The 20,503-nt window shown below is 34.7% G+C and overlaps 1 protein-coding gene across 2 annotated transcripts in view; it reads right to left on the minus strand.

Annotated features, from left to right (window-relative positions):
* Window positions 1-6,808: 6,808 nt before the first annotated feature.
* The window catches only part of fut8b (fucosyltransferase 8b (alpha (1,6) fucosyltransferase)), a 76,595-nt gene continuing 62,900 nt past the window's right edge, over window positions 6,809-20,503 (minus strand). For both annotated transcript variants that reach the window (XM_026290474.1, XM_026290473.1), the window contains exons 7-11: window positions 18,176-18,413; window positions 10,964-11,210; window positions 9,466-9,642; window positions 8,691-8,841; window positions 6,809-7,725 (exon numbers count right to left, since the gene is read on the minus strand). In XM_026290474.1, coding sequence (XP_026146259.1) covers window positions 7,399-7,725; window positions 8,691-8,841; window positions 9,466-9,642; window positions 10,964-11,210; window positions 18,176-18,413 — 1,140 coding nt within the window. In that variant the 3' untranslated portion in view covers window positions 6,809-7,398. The remainder of the gene's footprint in view (window positions 7,726-8,690; window positions 8,842-9,465; window positions 9,643-10,963; window positions 11,211-18,175; window positions 18,414-20,503) is intronic.

A 20,503-nucleotide genomic window follows, 5' to 3' on the forward strand; every position in this document is an offset into this window, starting at 1 on the left:
TGTCTCACGGTGAATGCTTGAGAGTTGGCACATAGAGGACAGGTTGATTATTGCTGTTTAGCGTTTGTATTAATCTATGATGTGTCCCTGTTTGCGTACAGGGACATAAAAAATAAATTAAAAGTGATACGTGGACCAAGGTGTCTGGGATTGTTCATTTTAAGTAAAGGATCCTAATATTTCGTCCACAACACTATTTAATGACGTTAACTTATAACTCCCAGTGGTTAGTCTGCACGAGATCAACAAGCTTGTTTTGATTTGCGGCCGCTTTAAATACAAAATAAGCATTCGATCTACGTCAGAGCGTCTGAGCGCTCACAAATCTTTCTGCAGCATCGTGAGCAGAGCGGCAAGAGCGATTTTTTACGCTCTAGACGCCGGCGGTGTGAACGCACAGTTAGGCTTCGGCTATGGCTGTAGTGTTGTTGTGAAAGTAGGGGCGGAGCATAGAGACTATGCCGTTTCTCGTTTGTTAATCTAGAGTAGACCAATTCACTTTATTGAGGCATGCTGCCCCCATCTGGTAAGGAATGTGGAGTATGATTTGATTTTTTTTGCAAAATATTACAGATGGCACCTTTAAAGGTTCTTCATGAAAGCTTTATTTTTATGGGTGTATCACAGTAAAAGTCAGATTGTTGCTGAAATGATTTTTGTAGTATTTCTGCAGTGGACGTCTGCACCCCTTTAACTCTTCACAAAGCTATTAAGCTGTCAAACAACAACAGTGTGATTAGGTGCTGATGAAAACAAACCTGGAGCCTGAAGCACTCTGGGTCGTCTGGGGACCGTCTGTCTGTGTTTCTCTGTGTGTGTGCGCGTGTGTATAGAACAAACTTTTTAAAGTTTGAAGACGTCCAACAACTTTCATCTTTGCTGTTGCAGCACTTTTATTGAAAGTTTACTGTCTGACAGACTCTTTCAGATGGTAGAACAACAAGTTCTATAGTTGCTTTTTAGTAAAAAAAGACATCTTGCAATTCTGACTGATTTTCCAAAAAAGAGCATATCTCACAATTCTGCATTTATATCTTGCAATTCTGAGAATTTGAGAGAGAAAATAGTCTGAATTGTGAAACAGTTGCAATTCCCTTGGAGTCTTTTTCACCGTGGCGGGAACAAGCTTCCAAGTTTGAAACAACAATGATGACAACGTCTAGTCCTTTAATCCTGATCTAGAAGATTAAACTCACTTGACACCTGTTTTTGAGCTGTTAAACTCACCGTGAAACAATCTAATGGGATTCCAAACGGTTTTTAGTAAACACAGACTTCTGGAAAGTGCATAATGCGATGGGAACATGCACAGCCCTGCAGTTTTATCAAAGGCTGCGGACGGAGACAGATGGCTTTGAGCAGGAGCGATAAGACGAGAGAAAGAGCTCTAAATCACCGGTTATCTCGCGCAGACCGCCGCTGCGTGCTAATGGTCATCACAGCGACTCACAACGAGCTGACAGCAAACCTTTCACTGCGCTGGAACACACTTTTCAATCTGTGAGTCTAGATTTCACAAATGCATAAATACAGATTAGACTCATGTAATCACACAGGGTGATTTACCTCTAGTAAAGATCTGAGTAACTAGCATCATTTCAAATACAGCGATTTGTGTTTAAAGTTTACCAAAAATGAAATGTCATTTATTTATCTTCATGTCGTTACAAACTGTGTGAGTTCTCTTCCATTGAACACAAAAGTACATTTTTCATTCAGATTTTATTTGTGCATGAATAGGGAGTCAGATTGATTCATTTATGTGAATCAGATCGAAGTGAATCAATTCAAAACTCTGTTTCAATGCTTTGTTTAGCCTAATTCACTCATTGTCCATTGTGTGGCATTATTTGTTAAAAATGACTTATTAAAACATATTAAATAAATATTTCTGTTTATTAATATGTATTTTCATGCCAATGCATATATATGAAAAATAAATTAATAAATATTAATTGGATTGATTTAGTGAAAGCTGGTTTAAAAAAAAAAAAAAAAACCTGCTTTGATTAATTTTTTTAAATCTAGATTATTATTATTTTTGGTTAAAATTATGGTTCCTCTTTATATATATATATATATATATATATATATATATATATATATATATATATATATATATATATATATATATAAATAAATATATATTTTTAAATTAATCAACAATTTGACCCATATTTAAGAGAAAATATATAATGGATATTGCCAAACGTTGATAAAAAAGTGATACACGTTCTCTGAATGGAAAACAGAGTAAGAAGGAAAGTCATATGGATTTGGAATATGAGGATTAGTAAAAGATGACAGAATTATTGCATGCACTTTTCCTGTAATACTGTAAAGAGTATCTGTCAGCTCTGATTCTCCGGACTGTCTCTCTCATAATGCAGAAATAGCTCATGCTTTAAATATACGGAAGGATCGAAACAGATCAAAATAAATCTGAACACAAGACACTAGGGACCGGTGGCCAATTAACAGAATAATGGATCCAAACTAAGATCCATTCAGAAAAAAGGTCACAGGGCAGCACACTCACGGCTTATAATCAAAGTGCTCTCAGATAACGTGAGGGTTTTCCACTCATTTAATCACTGCACGAGTACTTTTTGAAGGATATTTCCAGGCTCCAGCATCTGTGATGAGCATAAAATCAAACACAAATATGTTTAAAGTAAAACACGTGCATGAAAGTCTGTGGAACTGTTTGAAGATATAAGAAGAGACTTCTGTGACAGAAACACTCACCAACTCTGTGCAAAGTCATAATCCATGAGCAAGTAAACTTAGTATGAATTATAATCCAAAACAATGGGACCTAGATACAAGGCTTCGGAAATTAAAAATTTATTACTGGAATAGTTTACCCAAAAAATAAAAAATTTTTATTCACCCTCAGGTCATCCAAGATGTAGATGAGTTTGTTTCTTCATCAGAACATATTTGGAGAAATGTAGCACTCTATCACTTGCTCACCAGTGGATGCCCTGCAGTGAATGGGTGCCGTCAGAATGAGAGTCCAAACAGCTGATAAACACATCACAATAATCCACAAGTAATCCACACCACTCCAGTCCATCAGTTAACATCTTGTGAAGCTAAAAGCTGTGTGTTTGTAAGAAACAAATCCATCAGTAAGGCACTTCCAGCCAAAATACAAGACCATAATCCATAATAACACTTCCTCCAGTGAAAAAGTCCATCTCCTGTTATCTCTCACATCAAAATCCAGCCATATATTTGTTTAGAATTGTTTTACCTTGTAAACGGTGCTTGATCTGTGCAGATCTCTCTCCTGATTCAGATCGGATGACTTTTTACTGAAGAAAGCATTATGGATTATGGACATGCATTTTAGTTAAAAACATCTTAATGACGGATTTGTTTCTTTTAAACACACAGATTTTGTCTTCTCCAGATGTTAACTGATGGACTGGAGTGGTGTGGATTATTGTGGTGTTTTTATCAGCTGTTTGGACTCTCATTCTGATGGCACCCATTCACTTCAGAGCATCCATTGATGAGAAAGTGATGGAATGCTACGTTTCACCAAATCTGTTCTGATGGAGAAACTCTCTTGTATGGCCTGAGCACAGGATGCATGGAAGATGCATGGAAGTTTCACAATTAAACATCTAGGTTGCAAAAGAGTTACCTGCTAGAAGACGGTCACAAAGCACTGGTCTGAGGGATTCATGTCATGCAGGCGCATTAAACCTGAACTCTGATGAAAGGAACCAGTGAAAAGTCTGCAGACCCACAACCATCTGAAGGAACACATCAGCCAATCAGATTTCTCCACTTTAATCGATCATTGGGTTTATAGAAGGCAAAACCCGAAAACAAAACAAATGAAAACCATCTCGCAGACAAAGTGAACATTATTTGTCTTCATTACAAAAGAAAGTTAAACTCCGAGTTCAAAGCAGCAAATAAACAGACAAATAGTGTCAATACAAATAAAGAAACGATGAAAGCTGAAAGAACATTTGGGTTTGCCTTCAGCTTCATTCAGAAACCATTTCAAAAGAGCATCTTGTCATTTTTAAATCCTCAGTTTGTAATCGCAGCGACAGTAACCATTAATGTTTCTAACACAACAACAAAGCCTTAAACTAACAGTGACACTTTAATCACATCCATTTCTCCATATGATGCAAAAACACAATTCATTTCTGGGGGTTATAGTCTCATCATTAAAAAAAGATGCTTAAAGGGATACTTCACCAAAAAATGAAAATTCTGTCATCGTTTACTCACCATCATGTCGCTCCAAACCTGTATGAGTTGCTGAAGATATTGTGAAGATTGCTGGTAATCAAACACTTGGTGGTAGCCATTGACTTCCATAGTATTTTATTTTTTCTACTATGTAAGTCAATGGCAACCACCAACTGTTCAACATAAAAAAGCCACTCATACAGGTCTGGAACGACAATGATGACAGAATTTAATTTTTTTGGGTGAACTATCCCTTTAATGAACATTAAACCAAAAAAAATTTGGTTAATTCTGTTAAATCTAGAGTGATCTCATTAGTTTTCATAAGTATCTGTGTGTAAAGTAAATTTGCGATTTTGACCTTTGAACTAAAATTTTATTTATGTGCAATTTTTGTATATTGATTTTGTTTTATCTAAAGAAACTTGCATTGCATTCAGTGTGCACATTATATAAATTGATGCATGAAAACATTTACGTGAAATGTATGTAATGTAAAATTTGTACTAGTCACTTTACATTACAATACTTCCAATGAGATCATGTTTATAAATCATAACATCTAAAATTTGACTATAAATCTAATACTTTAAAGTATTCATTGTTTTTTTTTTTTATTAATTTGGAAAATGTCCAAATGCTTCAGGGTTCGCTAACAATGAGTAATTCGATATTGATGGAAAATTGTGAAGTACCACCTATTTAAGAATTTATATATGTATTTATATTTATATGTAAGGGGACGTTCACATATCGCGCCTAAAAACGCTTGGAAAACGCTAGGCGCGCCACTTTTTTCTTTCTTTTCCAAAGCGCTCGGGCAGTTGCGCCCCTGAGGCGTCTGCCTTTGCTAAGCAACCATGACGTGCTCTCTCCATGAAGACGCGGAAATTTCAGCAAAGGATAAATGAATTTGCATGACTAAATATCGGTTGCAGTAGCTCTGCTACTAAATTTATGTCAAAATGTCAATCCATATACAGCTATGATCAGCTGTTCGTTCATCTTGGCTGAGCTTTCAACAGTGTTACAGGAAAGGATGAAGCTGATTGGTTAGTTCTTGTCACATGACCCGTGGTGCGCTTGCGGCATTCTGAAAAGTTGAAACGTTTTTAACTCGATGCGGTGCGGACGCGTCTGGAAAAAACGGGCGCGTTGCACCGCGTCGCTTCCATTATGAGCGTGCATGCCGCGCGCCTACATATGAAATAATGAACTTGAGCGCGCAAAAGACGCGATATGTGAACGGCCCCTAATGCTTTCCTTTAATTTCAGGCACAACTGTGGATGCACAATACATAAAGCGCACAAACAATCTTTGTGAACACACACATAAACACACACACATACGGACTGAAGACAGATAAAGAACTTAAGAGTCTGACAGGTGTGAATCAGATTACACCAATAAATCAAAAGAATGAAATATAGAAATTACATTTTGCATGAATAGCACAAAGCCTGTTTTAGGATCATTAATTGTTTTGACATTATTTATACATAAATATTTTCAGCAATTTATTTTACTGCATTGTGCATGAACATTTAATCTTTTAAAAAATAAAAAAGCATTATAACGAATACTACCATCAGGCAAAAATTATATTATATAACTATAAATAAATTAACATAATTACACATTTAAATGTACAGACAATGAATAATAAATACATACTAAATAAATAAATACATTTGCATTAATGTCTCAGAATGCTTTACTGATTTTATAATAAATTTAAGTCAGCTTAAAGGGGTCATATGATGCGATTTCCATTTTTCCTTTCTCTTAGGAATGTTACAACCTCGGTGCACCTTGGTGCATGAAGAAGATTTGTGAACCCAAATATTCAGATGAGTGAAGCACATGTTATGGAGGATGAGGACTGTTTGCAATGTGTCTGTGGCACAATGGCTGTTCTTTAAAGAGGGGCAGTTCAAACTTTGCAAGGACAGTGGTGCTTCTGACTCACAGCATGCAAGTACTGTACATTTTTTATGCAGACATGGTTTATGTTTATGAGGCACGACATGCAATGAAATGTGTAAAAAGACAGTATAAAACATTATAATCAATAATTATGTCCTCACTAGATGCAACAAATGCCTAGTTTGTAATGGGTTTTATTGATTTTGTATCCTCTAGTGATGTATGGATCGCAAACAAATCTTTCTATTTAACCAGATTTTCTTGTTCACCAAATCGATCTGAATTGTTTGAAATGGTTTTCGTCTCCAGTACGCACTTATCCACAAATTACTTAAGCTATTTGGCTTATAAACATGCCTGACACTCCTTCTGATGAGAAATAAACCAATATCCAGAGTTATTCACGCTTGAGGCATTCAGCCAATCAAAATCCGCTGGATAGCTGGCCAATCAGAGCACACCTTGCTTTTTTAGAACGATGAGCTTTGTAAAAATCAACACGTTTCAGAAAGGCGGGACATAGAGGAGAAACAATGTATAGTATGTATTTTTTTTTTTTTACCTTAAACTGCATAAACACATTGCTGTGCACGAAATTCACAATTTAATGTTATTTTTTTGCAACATCATGACCCCTTTAAATAAAAGGAAAAAATTAAGAATTGAAATAATATTTTTCTTAATATGATCATATATTATAGCGCTAACAAAATGCAATAATAAAAAAATTATAAATAAATAAATTACAAAATAATTTTAAATTTTTATGAAAATAAGCTGAAACATTTGCATTAGATTTTATCCCCTGCTTTAAATTAATAAATATTATTTTATTGTCCAGACCTTTTTTTTGTACTTCATGAAAATGAATGTCAATGCAAAATTTTCAAATAGGCTTCGCTTTCCTAATGCAAAATATAATGTCTTACTTTTTCTGTTGATTTTGTTGCTGAAATGTGTTCTCTATGAGTTTCACTCCAGTTTGAGGACAGAGAAAGTCACTAAAAAGGCAATAGAATATAAAAAAACCATTAAAACATTAAAAAAAAATGTTTTTAGCATTAGTTTCTGCTGATCGGAGTGCTGTTTAAAAGGCTCTTGATGACCACAGCAGTTTATGAGATCCTTTTGCAAACCAAAAAGGTGCGTCCATCCTATAAATACACACACGCATACATCTCTTGAGTGTCTGTTATCCAGTGCATGGCAAGTTCAGACGTCCATGCGTTAATTATTCATGTGTTGTTCTATTAGCTCAGCAGCTTGTCTGCTTCAGGGTAAGTGGGATACTTCACCGTCTCGATCTTCTCCTTGACTTTATAGGACGGATAGAGGCCGGTGCGTCCCAGTTTGCGGTTGACCCCTTTCGAGTAGCCATCCCAGTGGTTTCCGGCCACTCCGATGACGTCTCCAGGCTCCAGTGGGATGTCCTCTGCTGTGCGCGCCTGGTGCGGGTAGATGGCGATTTGGTTGTGTGCGTTCTGTCCACCGAAATAGTAGATATCGTCCAAAGAGCGGAAGAAAGCCGAGGCGTCCGGATGAAGAGTCTGCATGATCTCATACGCCACACGACACACCTGAGAAAACCAGAAGAACAAAGTCAGAAATCTGTTGGGCGGGAAAAACTAAAAGTGTTAAAGTAAAATGGCAATTCTTTACAATAAAGTTAACATTAGTTAATGCATTAGTACGAAGCCACGGTTTACTAAAACAAGGGAACAAATGATTGATTTACTGTATTACCACAATACATATTTTTCTGTATGCATGTCATGTGCAGGGCTCCATTAATATGAACTATTTTTTTACAGCATTTATTAATTATATTGTTGTTTTAGTAACAATAATTGTCTACCATTACTGCGATCACAAACTTATGATTTAAAAATGACAAAAATACTGTTTATAAATTAACCTTTATTAATGAACATGGGGCCTGTTTAAAGACCATTATAACTATTATTGCATTTTGGCATTATTTTAATAACAAAGCACATTCTCTGCCTCATTGCAGGGTTATTATAATTAACTAAAACCGAAATTAAAACCATAATACAATTGCATTACTTCAAACTAAAAAGTTAACTGCAATGTAACAAAGTATATATATTTTTTTCTTTTATTTTAGCTAATTCCCAAGGAAACATTTCTATTCATTTTAATTAAGTTAACGTAACTTGATGTACTGAAATAACAAACTAAAACTAAAATAAAAATGATAAAGAATTTAGACACACATACACCCATAAACAAAAACTAAAAAAACAAACAACAAAATGTCAAAAAAAGAGGAAAATATAAAACACTATCTCAGTAATACTGAAATAACACTTCATTATTTTTAATGACTATGTACTTACGTTTATGTTTAATAGATTAATTATTGACAGAAGTCAGAAAACCATTATATTAACATTTAGATTAACAAATGCTGTAGAATTAGTGTTTACAGTTCATTCATGTTTACTAGTGTACTTAATGTTAACAAATTAATCCATATTGTGTTAAATGTCATTGATAAAATAAATGATTATCGATGTACCTGTGAGGAGAAGGTGCAAACCAGGAAGTCAGTCTGGGACAGGAAGTGGATGTCCAGGATGACGCCTCTGAGTGAATTCTCCGTGTATCGGTTATGTAAACTCGCTGACCAAGAGATGGAGTTATCACTGATGAACTCATAGTCTGGATACCTGGAACACACAGAATACTGGATTTCATTTATACTATTTTAAATCTCAATATTTTATATATAAAAGAGTTTCACATCATAGAAGACATTGTTAGCATCTGTTTTTTAAATGGTAGGAGACTACTGATAAATTTTGAGTTTTTTTGGCTTCCAAGTTTAAAATCTTCATGGCGTCTTTGATGTTGACAATGAGGATTTTTAACCTGGAAGATTAAATTATATATATATAAGATTATAATCAAATAAATTCCAAACGAAAAAAAAAAAAAAAATCGGAAACTATAAATACATATTAATTTTCATGACAATCTTAAAAATAAATGTCTAATTATAATTACATTTTCATGAAATTATAATGACTGCTGTGCATTAACATCTAGCTCTCATTGGACATCTGTGTATTCGTGTAATGTAGTGTAAGCTTTAATATATTTGTTCAGTTTGCTGAAAGCAGCAGTGAAGTGTAGAACGCATTGAGGAAAGCTTTGATGTTCTTTACTGAGATCAAAACTAAACCTACTATAGTCTGTAGTTTGTCTCCCATCTTTCCCTGAACTTTTTTCGGTTTGTTGTGTCATTTTTCAAATCTGTTGTTTCATGTCCTTAAGGACTCTTCATAACTCACTTGATTTTTGCCTCCTGTAACAGCGAGGGGTCGTCGGTGGCCAAATACACTCGTTTTTTATCCACGCTGCCTCGTTGAGCCATGTACTGGTATTGTTCCTCCACATGGACCATGTACTCCTCTATGGGGTGAAACGCAGCCTCCGTCCCAACTTTATCTGTCCGTCTGACGTGGACACTGTAAGAAAAACAGTGGATTTATAGGCTTTATTTTACACAAACCATTGGGATTTTCCACTAATTTTTTTTTATCTGAATGGTCATAAGTAAGTTTTCTTCAGTGTAGCTAGTAGTAACTATGTTGATTGAGCTCAGTTGAGTTTTAGTAAAGTGAGAAGGACAGTGTAAAGAGTTTAACTTGCTTTGCATTATCCATTTGGTGCCTCACTGAAAACCCTATATTGAACAAACATTAGAGCACAATGCTAGCAATGCTAAAGTCAAGGGTTCAATTCCCAGGAAATGCATGAACTGATGAAATGTGTACCTTGAATGTGATGTAGGTCACTTTAGATAAAACGCATCTGCCAAATGCACTGATTTATACATTTATGTACTTAAATAAACTGATAAAAATGATTTGTGAATTTTTGCATTCATTTTTGGTTTGCTAAATTACTTTAAATACTTATCAAACTCAAACATAAGTTGGGAATTTGATTAGTTCACGCATTCCCTGGGAAACAAACCCATGAGCTTGGCATTGCTAGTGCTGTACTTTACAGTCTGAGCTACTTATGCAGTCTCAACCATGAAAATATGTAAATTAAAGGCATTTTTTAACGATTCAAATCACATATGAACATGTAACCAGAATAAACACTTGTCTTTTGCATCATGCATTTTCCAAGGTTTGCTTTCTAAGATTTTTCAATCATAACATGACTTGTCATGAATTAAAAACATAAATGAATAAAAAGATCCAAAAACTATTTGTCCATGCTGCCCTTTAGCATACAGTGAAAAGTGATGCTAAAATGCATAAAATAATATATATATTTGTATTAGCAAATTGTATTTAGGCTTCAAAATAGAAAATTAAACTTTTGTTGGCCTCCCCAAGCTTATTTTTTTACACCAATCCAAAATCCAATGTTTCAGAAAGAGGTGCAAAAACTGCAGAAATCAAGTACTTATTCACCAAACACATCAATCACTTTCTATCTCTCTCTTTTCAGCTGATCTCTATGCTTCACTATAGATTTACTCTATTATATTTTGGGGTTATTACATTTCACAGTGCTTTCAAGAGACAATGGTGCTTCCTATGGGGCCGCAGTCATTTAATTCTCATTTATTCTCAATTTCATTGTGATTGTGAGTCATGTTCACTCTTGTTATCGTGTGCCATCTTCATCTCACAGTGTTTTATCAGCAAAACACCCACCCAGACACATCCGCCACGGGCACAGATAACACACACACACACACACACACACGCACGCACAGACAGACGGAAAGAAATGTGAGAAGACAAACAAGACGAGAGAAACACCCACCCGATGATGGGGTGTTTAAAGCCCAGTTTGACACAGGTCTCCTGGATCTCCTTCTCCAGCCAGGCCTGAGGACGGACCAGGTACTTGACGAACTGAGACACCCACCAGACGGACGGGTCACCGTGCAGGCGCTGCAGTCGGGGAGCAAGGTCTTCTGGGATAGCGAGCGGGAGGTACGGAGGTCTGGGGTGAAGACTGTCCACGATGGGCAGCTCCACCACCTGAACGTCTCGGTCGTGAGCCTCACCTGTAGAGAAACACATCATAGCAACACATTGTTTTAAACCTTTACTACTGTTAGAGAGCTTCTAGCATCCTAACCAACACACAAATACATACAGTGACGGTCAAAGCTCAAGAGTGATCAAGGTTTTATAAAGTTTTTCCCTCGGAAATCAGTCTAATATGCTGATTTGCTGCTCAATTATCAACACTTATTATTGGAGGTCAATTATTATGAATGTCTTTACTGTCACATTTGAAAAAATTCAATGCAAATCATTGCATACATTTTTTTTAACTGCTCAGAATTGCAAGAAAAACAAAAGACATTTGTCAGAATTGTGAGATATAGACTGAGAATGTCAGAAACAGGCTTCCATAAATGATGGGATCATTTTAATTTTACTAGCAATAAAATAACAGGTGAAATAATACTAGAACACAGGGTGAAATGATAAATACGGGGTGAAACTGTTTATTTTTAATTGGAAGAAACATTCCTGTGTACAGTATCAATCTTTTGTTGAATAATATACTGAGCTAATCACAATGCATTCGGGGATTGCAGATACATGCAGCGTTGCCAGAATGGCCAAAACAAAGCATTTAGCAGCCTGCTATGTGGAGCGCTGCATTGCCAACGATGCTTTCAAGGTAGAAAGCTCAACAGAATTTGGATTAGAGCTGCAGCATTTGCATCAAGTAGCTCAACCTGGCACTGCTCACTCAACCCATTTATCACCATTTCAAGACGCATGCAAATGTTTGATACAAACGACAAGCCATTGTTTAAAGCACAACCAATTCGCAATGCATCTAGCCAAGGTAAAAACAAAGAAAATGTCCAATTTGCATGAGAAAACTCATGTTTTTTAACAAGAAGGCAGTGGCCGCACCTGAAGACAATAGCTCACTCTTATCAGCATCTGTCTGCATGCACCTGTGTGCTCATAACAACACCAACACCGCCGCACCTGCTGCTAAATGATGAAATATACAGCCACAAACATGCTTTTGTGCTGAAATCTTCATTTTGAGATATAGTTTATTAGCTAGTGACTGCTACTATTAGCTAGAAGCTGTTTATGGTAGACGAATGTAAAAACCTGAAGCATTTTATTACAATTTTAAACAGTTCACTGCACAAAATTATCTTCTTATTCAATATTTTTGTCTTGTTTTCCAGTACAAATATCTAAATATTCTTAAATCAACATTCATTTAATCAAGCCCAAGCAAGATTTTGCTTAAAACATGAATCCCTTTTATTGGAAGATATTTATTTTTCTTCTTGTTTTAAATATAAACTCACTTAATTTTGATATATATTTATTTATTTATTTGGTTTTAACCACACTGACAGATATTTTTCTCGTTTTAAGCATAAAACCATTAAATCTTTGTTTAATTTTTCAGAAAACAAGACGTAAGAAGACATAACAGTCATTTTATTTCTTAAGTAAAAGTATCTTTAAGAATGTTAAGATATTAAAGAAGAAATAATAAAAAAAAATGAAGAAAAAACCTGCCAGAAGAATCCGAAAAATATCATACATATTCAGTAAATCTCTCTTTTTTTTCTGTACAAATATTTAACTTAAATACTTAAATATTAAGTTATCTTTTCTTTAAAAGATATAAAAATTAAGCCATTTTGCTTAAAACTAGAAAAACTATTTGTCAGTGGGTGAGAAAAACTAATCCTGATTTACCACCAAATTCTGCCTTTTTGTATTTCATTTCATTTATTTATTTTTGTTATTTAATTTTACCACACATTTTTTTTCTTTTTGAAACATAAATTCATTTAATTATTGCACATAAAAAAAAGAAGAAAAAAAAGTAATTTTATATTATTTATTTAAAGTATATGGAATATAGGAATTTAAGATATTTTTACTGGAAGGCAATACAAAATTACAAATTTTTGATTATAATTATATCATATAATATAATTGAATATAATATGATTAAAATACCTGCTAAAGGGGTCAGAAAAGTTTATTTATTTATTTTAATTTTTTTCTTTGTTTAACAATAAACTCACTTTATTTTTGATAAATGCTTCAGAAAGAAGACTAATCTTAGTAATTTAGCAGCAATATCTCAAGTTATTTTGCTTATCAAGTAAACATATCTTGCTTTGATTGTTTAAATATTTGTATTAAAGATTTTATTTCTCAGATGAGTTTACTGCATCTCAGTGGATTCTCATGCATTAACCATAAATAAAAGCTTGACCTGCATGCTACAGGTTTCTCATAAAAGTTTGATGCAGATGTCTCGTATAGCACTTAACTGCGTTAAAGTGTGGCATGCTTTATGTGTGACAGTAAAGTCCCCCCTGAGAAAAAAAATCCCGATTAGATGTAATGGTGCCATTTGCATTACACTGGGCAGAGGAAGGATGAGAGCACAAGAGGAAACCAGAGAGAGTTTGATCTGAAGACATTCCCAAAGTGCTCCGTGGGCGAGTTTCTTCAAAAGTCGCTGGGTTTTGTGTGCCAAGGTGACCTGTTTCTGCACTCGCACACAAAACAATCCAGCTCTCCCTGGTGCTGGAATGACTGGCTCTGGTCTCGGGGCAGAAGTCTGGACAAGTCAGATTAAACAGGTCACTTACCCGCAGTCCTTTCACAAACACCCTCCAGAGAAACACAGAGGGATAAAAACACACAGGCCAAGAGAAAGAAGTGGAGCAGCAGGAGCTGCGGATGTTTATTCTGCAGATCAACAGAGAGCTTACAAAAACACAACACTATATTTTTATTTCTATATTTTCTTTTTTCATTTAAGTTAAAATTAGTTTTAGTAAATTTGTTGTGTCTTTCTGTGGTTTTTAGTTACTAATTAAAATGAGAAATGTTACTTTGGCATCTAGCGGAAATGAAAAAGTTTTCTTTGGCTCTAAAAACTGATAAATAACCAAACAATCCAAGGTTTGTATTTAGCACGGTGGCTAGATGAATAAATAACCAGAGCCACCTAATCTACATATTCCCTCACAGTTTACTAGTAATGACTTTATGAATTGTTTCACTGATAAAATAGATACTATCAGAAATACAATAACAAATTCAACTTTATTTATCGCACCCAAAGAAAAACTGCAGTGCTTTACAACCATAGGACAGGAAGAGCTTAATAAATTTATCACTGCATCTAAATCAAACAACATGTTTATCAGATCCTGTACCCACTGAATTACTGAAAGACTCTCAAGTTCTCTCAACATTATTAACTCGTCGTTATCATTAGGTCACATCCAAAAACCATTAGAGCTGGTGGTTATTATACCTATTATTAAGAAACCACAACTAGATCCTAGTGAACTGGCAAATTACAAATCTTCTGTTTATGTCTAAAATATTAGAAACTTTGTGTCTGCTCAATTGTGCTCCTTCCTGCAAAAAAAATTATCTTTATGAAGAATTTCTCCCACCATAGCACAGAAACTGTGCTTGTTAAATTTATAAATGACTTGCATCTTGCGTCAGATCAAGGCTGCATCTCATTTCTAGTTTTACTTGATCTTAGTGCCGCGCTTGACACCATAGATCATGACATAATCATAGATCGATTACAAAACTATACAGGTATTCAAGAGCTGGCTCTAAGATGTTTTAGATCCTACCTATCTGATCACTGCCACTTTGTTTATTTAAATGGGGAGTCATCTCATTTATCACCAGTAAAGTATGGAGTGCCACAAGGATCTGTCCTAGGTCCTCTGCTAGTTTACATTATATAAATGTTGCACCTTGGTAATATTAATAGAAAACGTGGGATTAGTTTCCACTGTTATGCTGATGATACTCAGCTATATATCTCAAAGAGACCAGATGAAACTTCTAAACTATCTAAGCTAATAGAGTGTGTTAAAAATATAAAAGATCGGATGACCAATAATTTCCTCCTCTTAAATTCGGACAAGACAGAGACATTACTAATTGGAACAAAAAACAGTTCACAGAATCTTGTAGATGTAAATTTGCAACTAGACGGATGTACTGTTACTTCATCTACAGTCAAAAATCTGGGTGTTATATTAGACAGCAACTTCTCTTTTGAAAATTATATTTCCCATGTTACAAAAACAGCATTCTTCCGTCTAGTTTCCTGTTTCTGATGCAGAAAAGCTAGTTCATGCATTCATGACCTCTAGACTAGTCTATTGTAATGCACTTCTAGGTGGTTGTCCTGCTTCGTCAATAAACAAGCTACAGGTCGTCCAAAATGCAGCAGCTAGAGTCCTTCCCAGGCCAAGAAAATATGATCATATTACCCCAATTTTACAGTCTCTGCACTGGCTACCTATTAAGTTCTGTATCAGTTACAAATTATCATTACTTACCTATAAGGCCCTAAATGGTTTAGCTCCTGCGTACCTAACTAGCCTTCTACCACGTTACAACCCATCACGCACCCTAAGGTCACAAAACGCTGGACTTTTGGTTGTTCCTAGGATAGCAAAGTCCACTAAAGGAGGTAGAGCTTTCTCACATTTGGCTCCCAAACTCTGGAATAGCCTTCCTGATAATATTCAGGGTTCAGACGCACTCTCTCTGCTAATGTAGATTAAAAACACATCTCTTTGGCCAAGCATTCAAATAATGCATCTCATAATCTTGTACTGCAGTTATATCTGATCACATGCACATTAATATTATTCTTTAGCTTGGGATAAACAAATACATTCTGCTTGGTCGGAACATCAGCTATGCTAATTATGTCTCTATTTGTTTCTCTGTTTTTACGTACACTTTTATGCACTTCTATGACACTTTTATGATGCTTTTTGTAATTTTTGGAGAATTGGTCCACATTCCCTTTACTTTTTTAAAGAAAATAGCAGTGTGAAAGCTGTTAAACATCTCTTTTTGTGTTATGCAGAATACATAAAGTTTGAAACAACAAGATATTGAGTAAATAAAGAGACCAAGTTAATTTTTGGCTGAACTTTCCTCTCACAATTTTTCTGTCACACCTTTATTAGAGAAATGAAACGTTTCTGATTAACCTACAAGAACTTGAACTGAGTTTAGAAACACACAAACCACAAATTAACCGAGTCTGAAAGTGTTGCATAGAAACAGAGGCTTTGTTTTAATCGTTTGTTAAAAAACAAGTTATGTCTGCTAATTATGAGCGTTAAAGCAGCAAAACGTTCCTGACCGCAAACCAACTGACAAGCAGCTCATTAAAACTCTCCCTAACAATTACCACACAACAACAGCGGCGGCTTTATGGCCTTTCCACCAGCAAGTGCACATGTGATCGGAGTATGCTTCAAATGTTAATTAGCTAAAGCATGAAATATTGAAGAAAATCTCCCAAGCCGTTACTGAGCTTATGTAAGAGCACTCTCAGCTCTTCTTCATGCTTCTGGCTGCTGGAATGGGTTTTGACGAGAATCCTCAGATAATCTATTCCTTCAACAGATTCTCAGCTGTAATAATTACACAAAGAAGAGAGGAAAGTTTCACAAGTCCTTATTATGCTTAAATAACCGTCTTGTACTAGAGCTTCACAAATTGTCTATTTAGCATTAAGAACATTAGAGGAGTGGACTTTAGTTCACACAACAGTTTTACAGTAGAAAATGCTGACGCATAAATTAAAAATACAGTCCTGAGCTAACTTACAGTGCATTTCGTACACAGTGGTGCTTAACTAGCATAAAAGGAATAAAGATTAAAATCAGTTCAGAAGATAAAAGGACTGAAATGAGAGTTGTGTTCAGTTAAAAACACATTAAAATGAATTAGAAGGAAAGCGAAAAACAATTAAATCAATGCAATCAGAGTACACAGATAAACATGTATTTTAATTAATACATTTAGATGTTACTGCAAAACTAAACTATCTAAAAAAAGTCTAATGTTATGTTGGTTTTGCAGGAAGTTCAAGAAAAATGGTTTCTATATTGTTCTTTACATTATACATTTAAAGCAAATTAAAAATGAAATGCACTACTATCCAAAATATTACTTGAACAAGATTATTTGAAATAAATAATGTATTTATGCTACAAGGATGCATTACGTTAACCAGAAATGACATTATCTACATTTTGAATGTTACATAAGATTTCTATTTCACATAAACGTTGTCCGTTTGAACTTTCTATTCATCAAAGAATCCTGAAAAAATGTGGTTTACACAAAAATATGAAGCAGGAGAACAATCAGAAATGTTTCTTGAGTGCAAATCAACATATTAGATTTCTGAAGGCTCATGTGACACTGAAGTAATAATGCAGAAAAATCAGATTTGATCACAGGAATATATTACCTTTTATAATATACTAGAAAGAGCTATTTTAAATTGCAATAATATTCCAAAATATTACTCGTTTTACTGTACTTTTAGTCAAATAAATGCAGCATTGGAAAGCAAAAAATACCTTTGAATGGTAGTTTACATTTTTAAGTCATTTGATTATTATCATTGTTTTTTATTAAATTAGAAACATTGAAACTAACATTAAAAACACTATAACTTTGAACGAGACTAATGTAAAGCAGTGGTAATAGCCACCTTCACCATATCAGAAAATTAAATAAAACTAAATAAATAACAGCTAGCTGTCAAGGCTAATCACAATCCCTTTTTCATTTAATTAAGTGTAAGTACTAAAAAAAATAAAAATAAATCTACACCTAAATAAACAAATTAATAATAAAAAATATAAAAACATAAATAATAATTAAAATAAATAAATAAAATAATAATGTAAAAATATAAGAAAATTACTAATACTTTAAGTGAAAAAAGAAAATATAAAAATAAAATATATTTAAAATATTAACAAAAAATAACAATTTAGTACTGTATTCATGATAGTGACTATAATAGTTAATTAAAATAATAGTTTAATATCAATGACAGTAAAACAATGACAAAAGAAAGAAAGAAAGAAGTCAGAAAGACACATTTTGACTTTCAGATCTGCTCCCTGTGAACAGCTACAGCAGGACTGACGCTCACCTGACCAGTGTCCGCTCGAGGCTCCGGATCGATCCGTGCAGGTGTCGCTGACGGCCCGGAAGACCGTCTCCCAGCCTTTAGGAGCGTAACGCCAGTTGTGGGACTCGAGGATCAGGACTCTCTGCGTGCCGTAAGCGATCATGAAGCAGTAAACCACGTGATGGAGCTGACAGCCGTATCCACAGCCTTTATTGATGTTACACACCAGCTTACGAGCTTTACTGCAGTCCTGCGGGTTCTGAGCAACAAATGACATTCGGACCACTGCATTTAGATCAATAGATCAGTAAAATCAAGAAGAGAAGTTACATACTGTACACAATGACAATTAAAGCAGCATTTTAGATTAAATAAATTTGTACCAATGTTGCATGTGTAAATAAAATAAAAAATCTAGAAATCTAGAAAAAAGAAGAGAAAAAAATAAATAAACACACACGAATATGACAAATGAGATATGCAATTAAAATTATGACTGCATTTTAGATTAAATGAATTTGCATGTGCATGTGCACATACAATACAATGAAATATAATAAAATAAAACAAATATATAAAACAGAAAGATTAAGAAGAGAAACTACACATGTTATTAAAATCAAGGCTGTGTTTTAGATTAAATGATTTTATCCTAATATAGCATGTAAAAATAAAAAAAATTTATACAATTATATATAAAACATCAGAAGACTGTTTCCCAACAATTCCTTCACCAGGTTGCAATGCTTGCTTCCAATGCAAGCTTTCAGGTTTTACGCAAATTCATATTCTCCAGTGAGAACTGATTTCATTATTAAATGACATTCACTGAATGCAAGCAGGGTTTCAAAGAGACAAGAAAGAAACCCAGACAGAGAAACAGAGACAGAGGGACAGAGAGGGACACAGTCAGCCCTTTGGAGATTGTAACAATCCCATCTGATGTCAGAAAGGCTTTCATGAGAAGCTTGATGCATTAGATCATCTACTTCATTCAGTGTTTTATCCACAGGGAAAGAGTGAGGTGAATAAGGTGTACAGCCATGCATAAGCAGGGTCAAAAACAAAACAAAATACAATTGTTTGGGGTCAGTAAGAATAAAAATAAAGCAGCAAATCAGCATATCAGAATGATTTCTGAAGGATTTTATCACACTGAAGTTCAGCTGACAAACAGAGAGTGTGGGACTAAGAAATAACATGAATTTATGCATTTTTATGTGTTTGAAAGACGACATACTGCAGTAATAAATGGTTAAATTAGGAAGAATCAACGAATATGAAGTAATGATGCTGAAAATACAGGTTTGCATCACAGGAATAAATTACATTATACAATACACTCACAAAACACAAGTGTAGTGGTATTTCACAATTCAGCTGTTTTTACCGTATTCTTAATGAAATAAAAATCAGCCCTGGTGTCATTTTTCAAAAACATCCAAAAACGTATGGACCTCAAACTTTTGAATGATTAAGTAAATAAAAGGTTGCTTGAAGAAGATCTCATATTAATTCTAATACTACAGTAGCAATAATAACTGCAGTTATTTGGGCAGAAATTATGGTTATCATGTTTCATATTTGCCAGAGATGAAGTGATTGTGTGTGTCCAGCAGGGGAAGATTTTAGCCGTCTATATCTATTTTTCATTTTTATTGTGCCATTAGAGGAAATGAGTTACGATAATCGAATTGTCTGGCGGCTCTTTCACGTTAGTGTATTTGTCTGGGGATTTTTTTTTTTTTTTTTTGAGTGAAGGCTATATAGATTTTACTCTCAATCCAAATTCAATAGTGTTGGCATGGAGTTTGCTTTGGCAGCAGATGAAGCACTCTCATCTCAAAAAGCCTCAAAGTGCTGCCTGAGCATAAAACTGGAGCAGCATTCGCTTACACAAATACACAGGGACCAGCATACTAAATCACAGAATATTTAAGTTGCAATCTCTTACTGCAACGCAAATTATTTTAACTACTACTAATATAATTACAAGTTTTTAGTACTGTTCTGTAACAAAAAAGTGCAATCTTACAACTGTAAAGTTGCATCAACTTCTGAATGAAACTACAACAGTGTTAGTAGCCTAGTGAGAAGGGGGTTTTGGGGGAATCACCTTTTTTTCTCTATTTCATCAAACCGCAGTTTTCGCAAGTTCTCGCAATATAATTTGGCTCCACTGTCATGTAACAAATCGGGAAACTGTTTTGCGCGTTCTTTTGCGCTTATTTTTGTTGGCAAATAATGATTTGCGCACTTCAAGTTTCAACCTGGTTTCACCGCGGGGTTTGCAGATGATGTTCACGTCACGTAATTACGTCACTTCATAAGGTTCCCAGGCAATAGGGG

This window comes from Carassius auratus, chromosome 20 (assembly GCF_003368295.1).
Source record: "Carassius auratus strain Wakin chromosome 20, ASM336829v1, whole genome shotgun sequence".
NCBI classification, from domain to species: domain Eukaryota; kingdom Metazoa; phylum Chordata; class Actinopteri; order Cypriniformes; family Cyprinidae; genus Carassius; species Carassius auratus.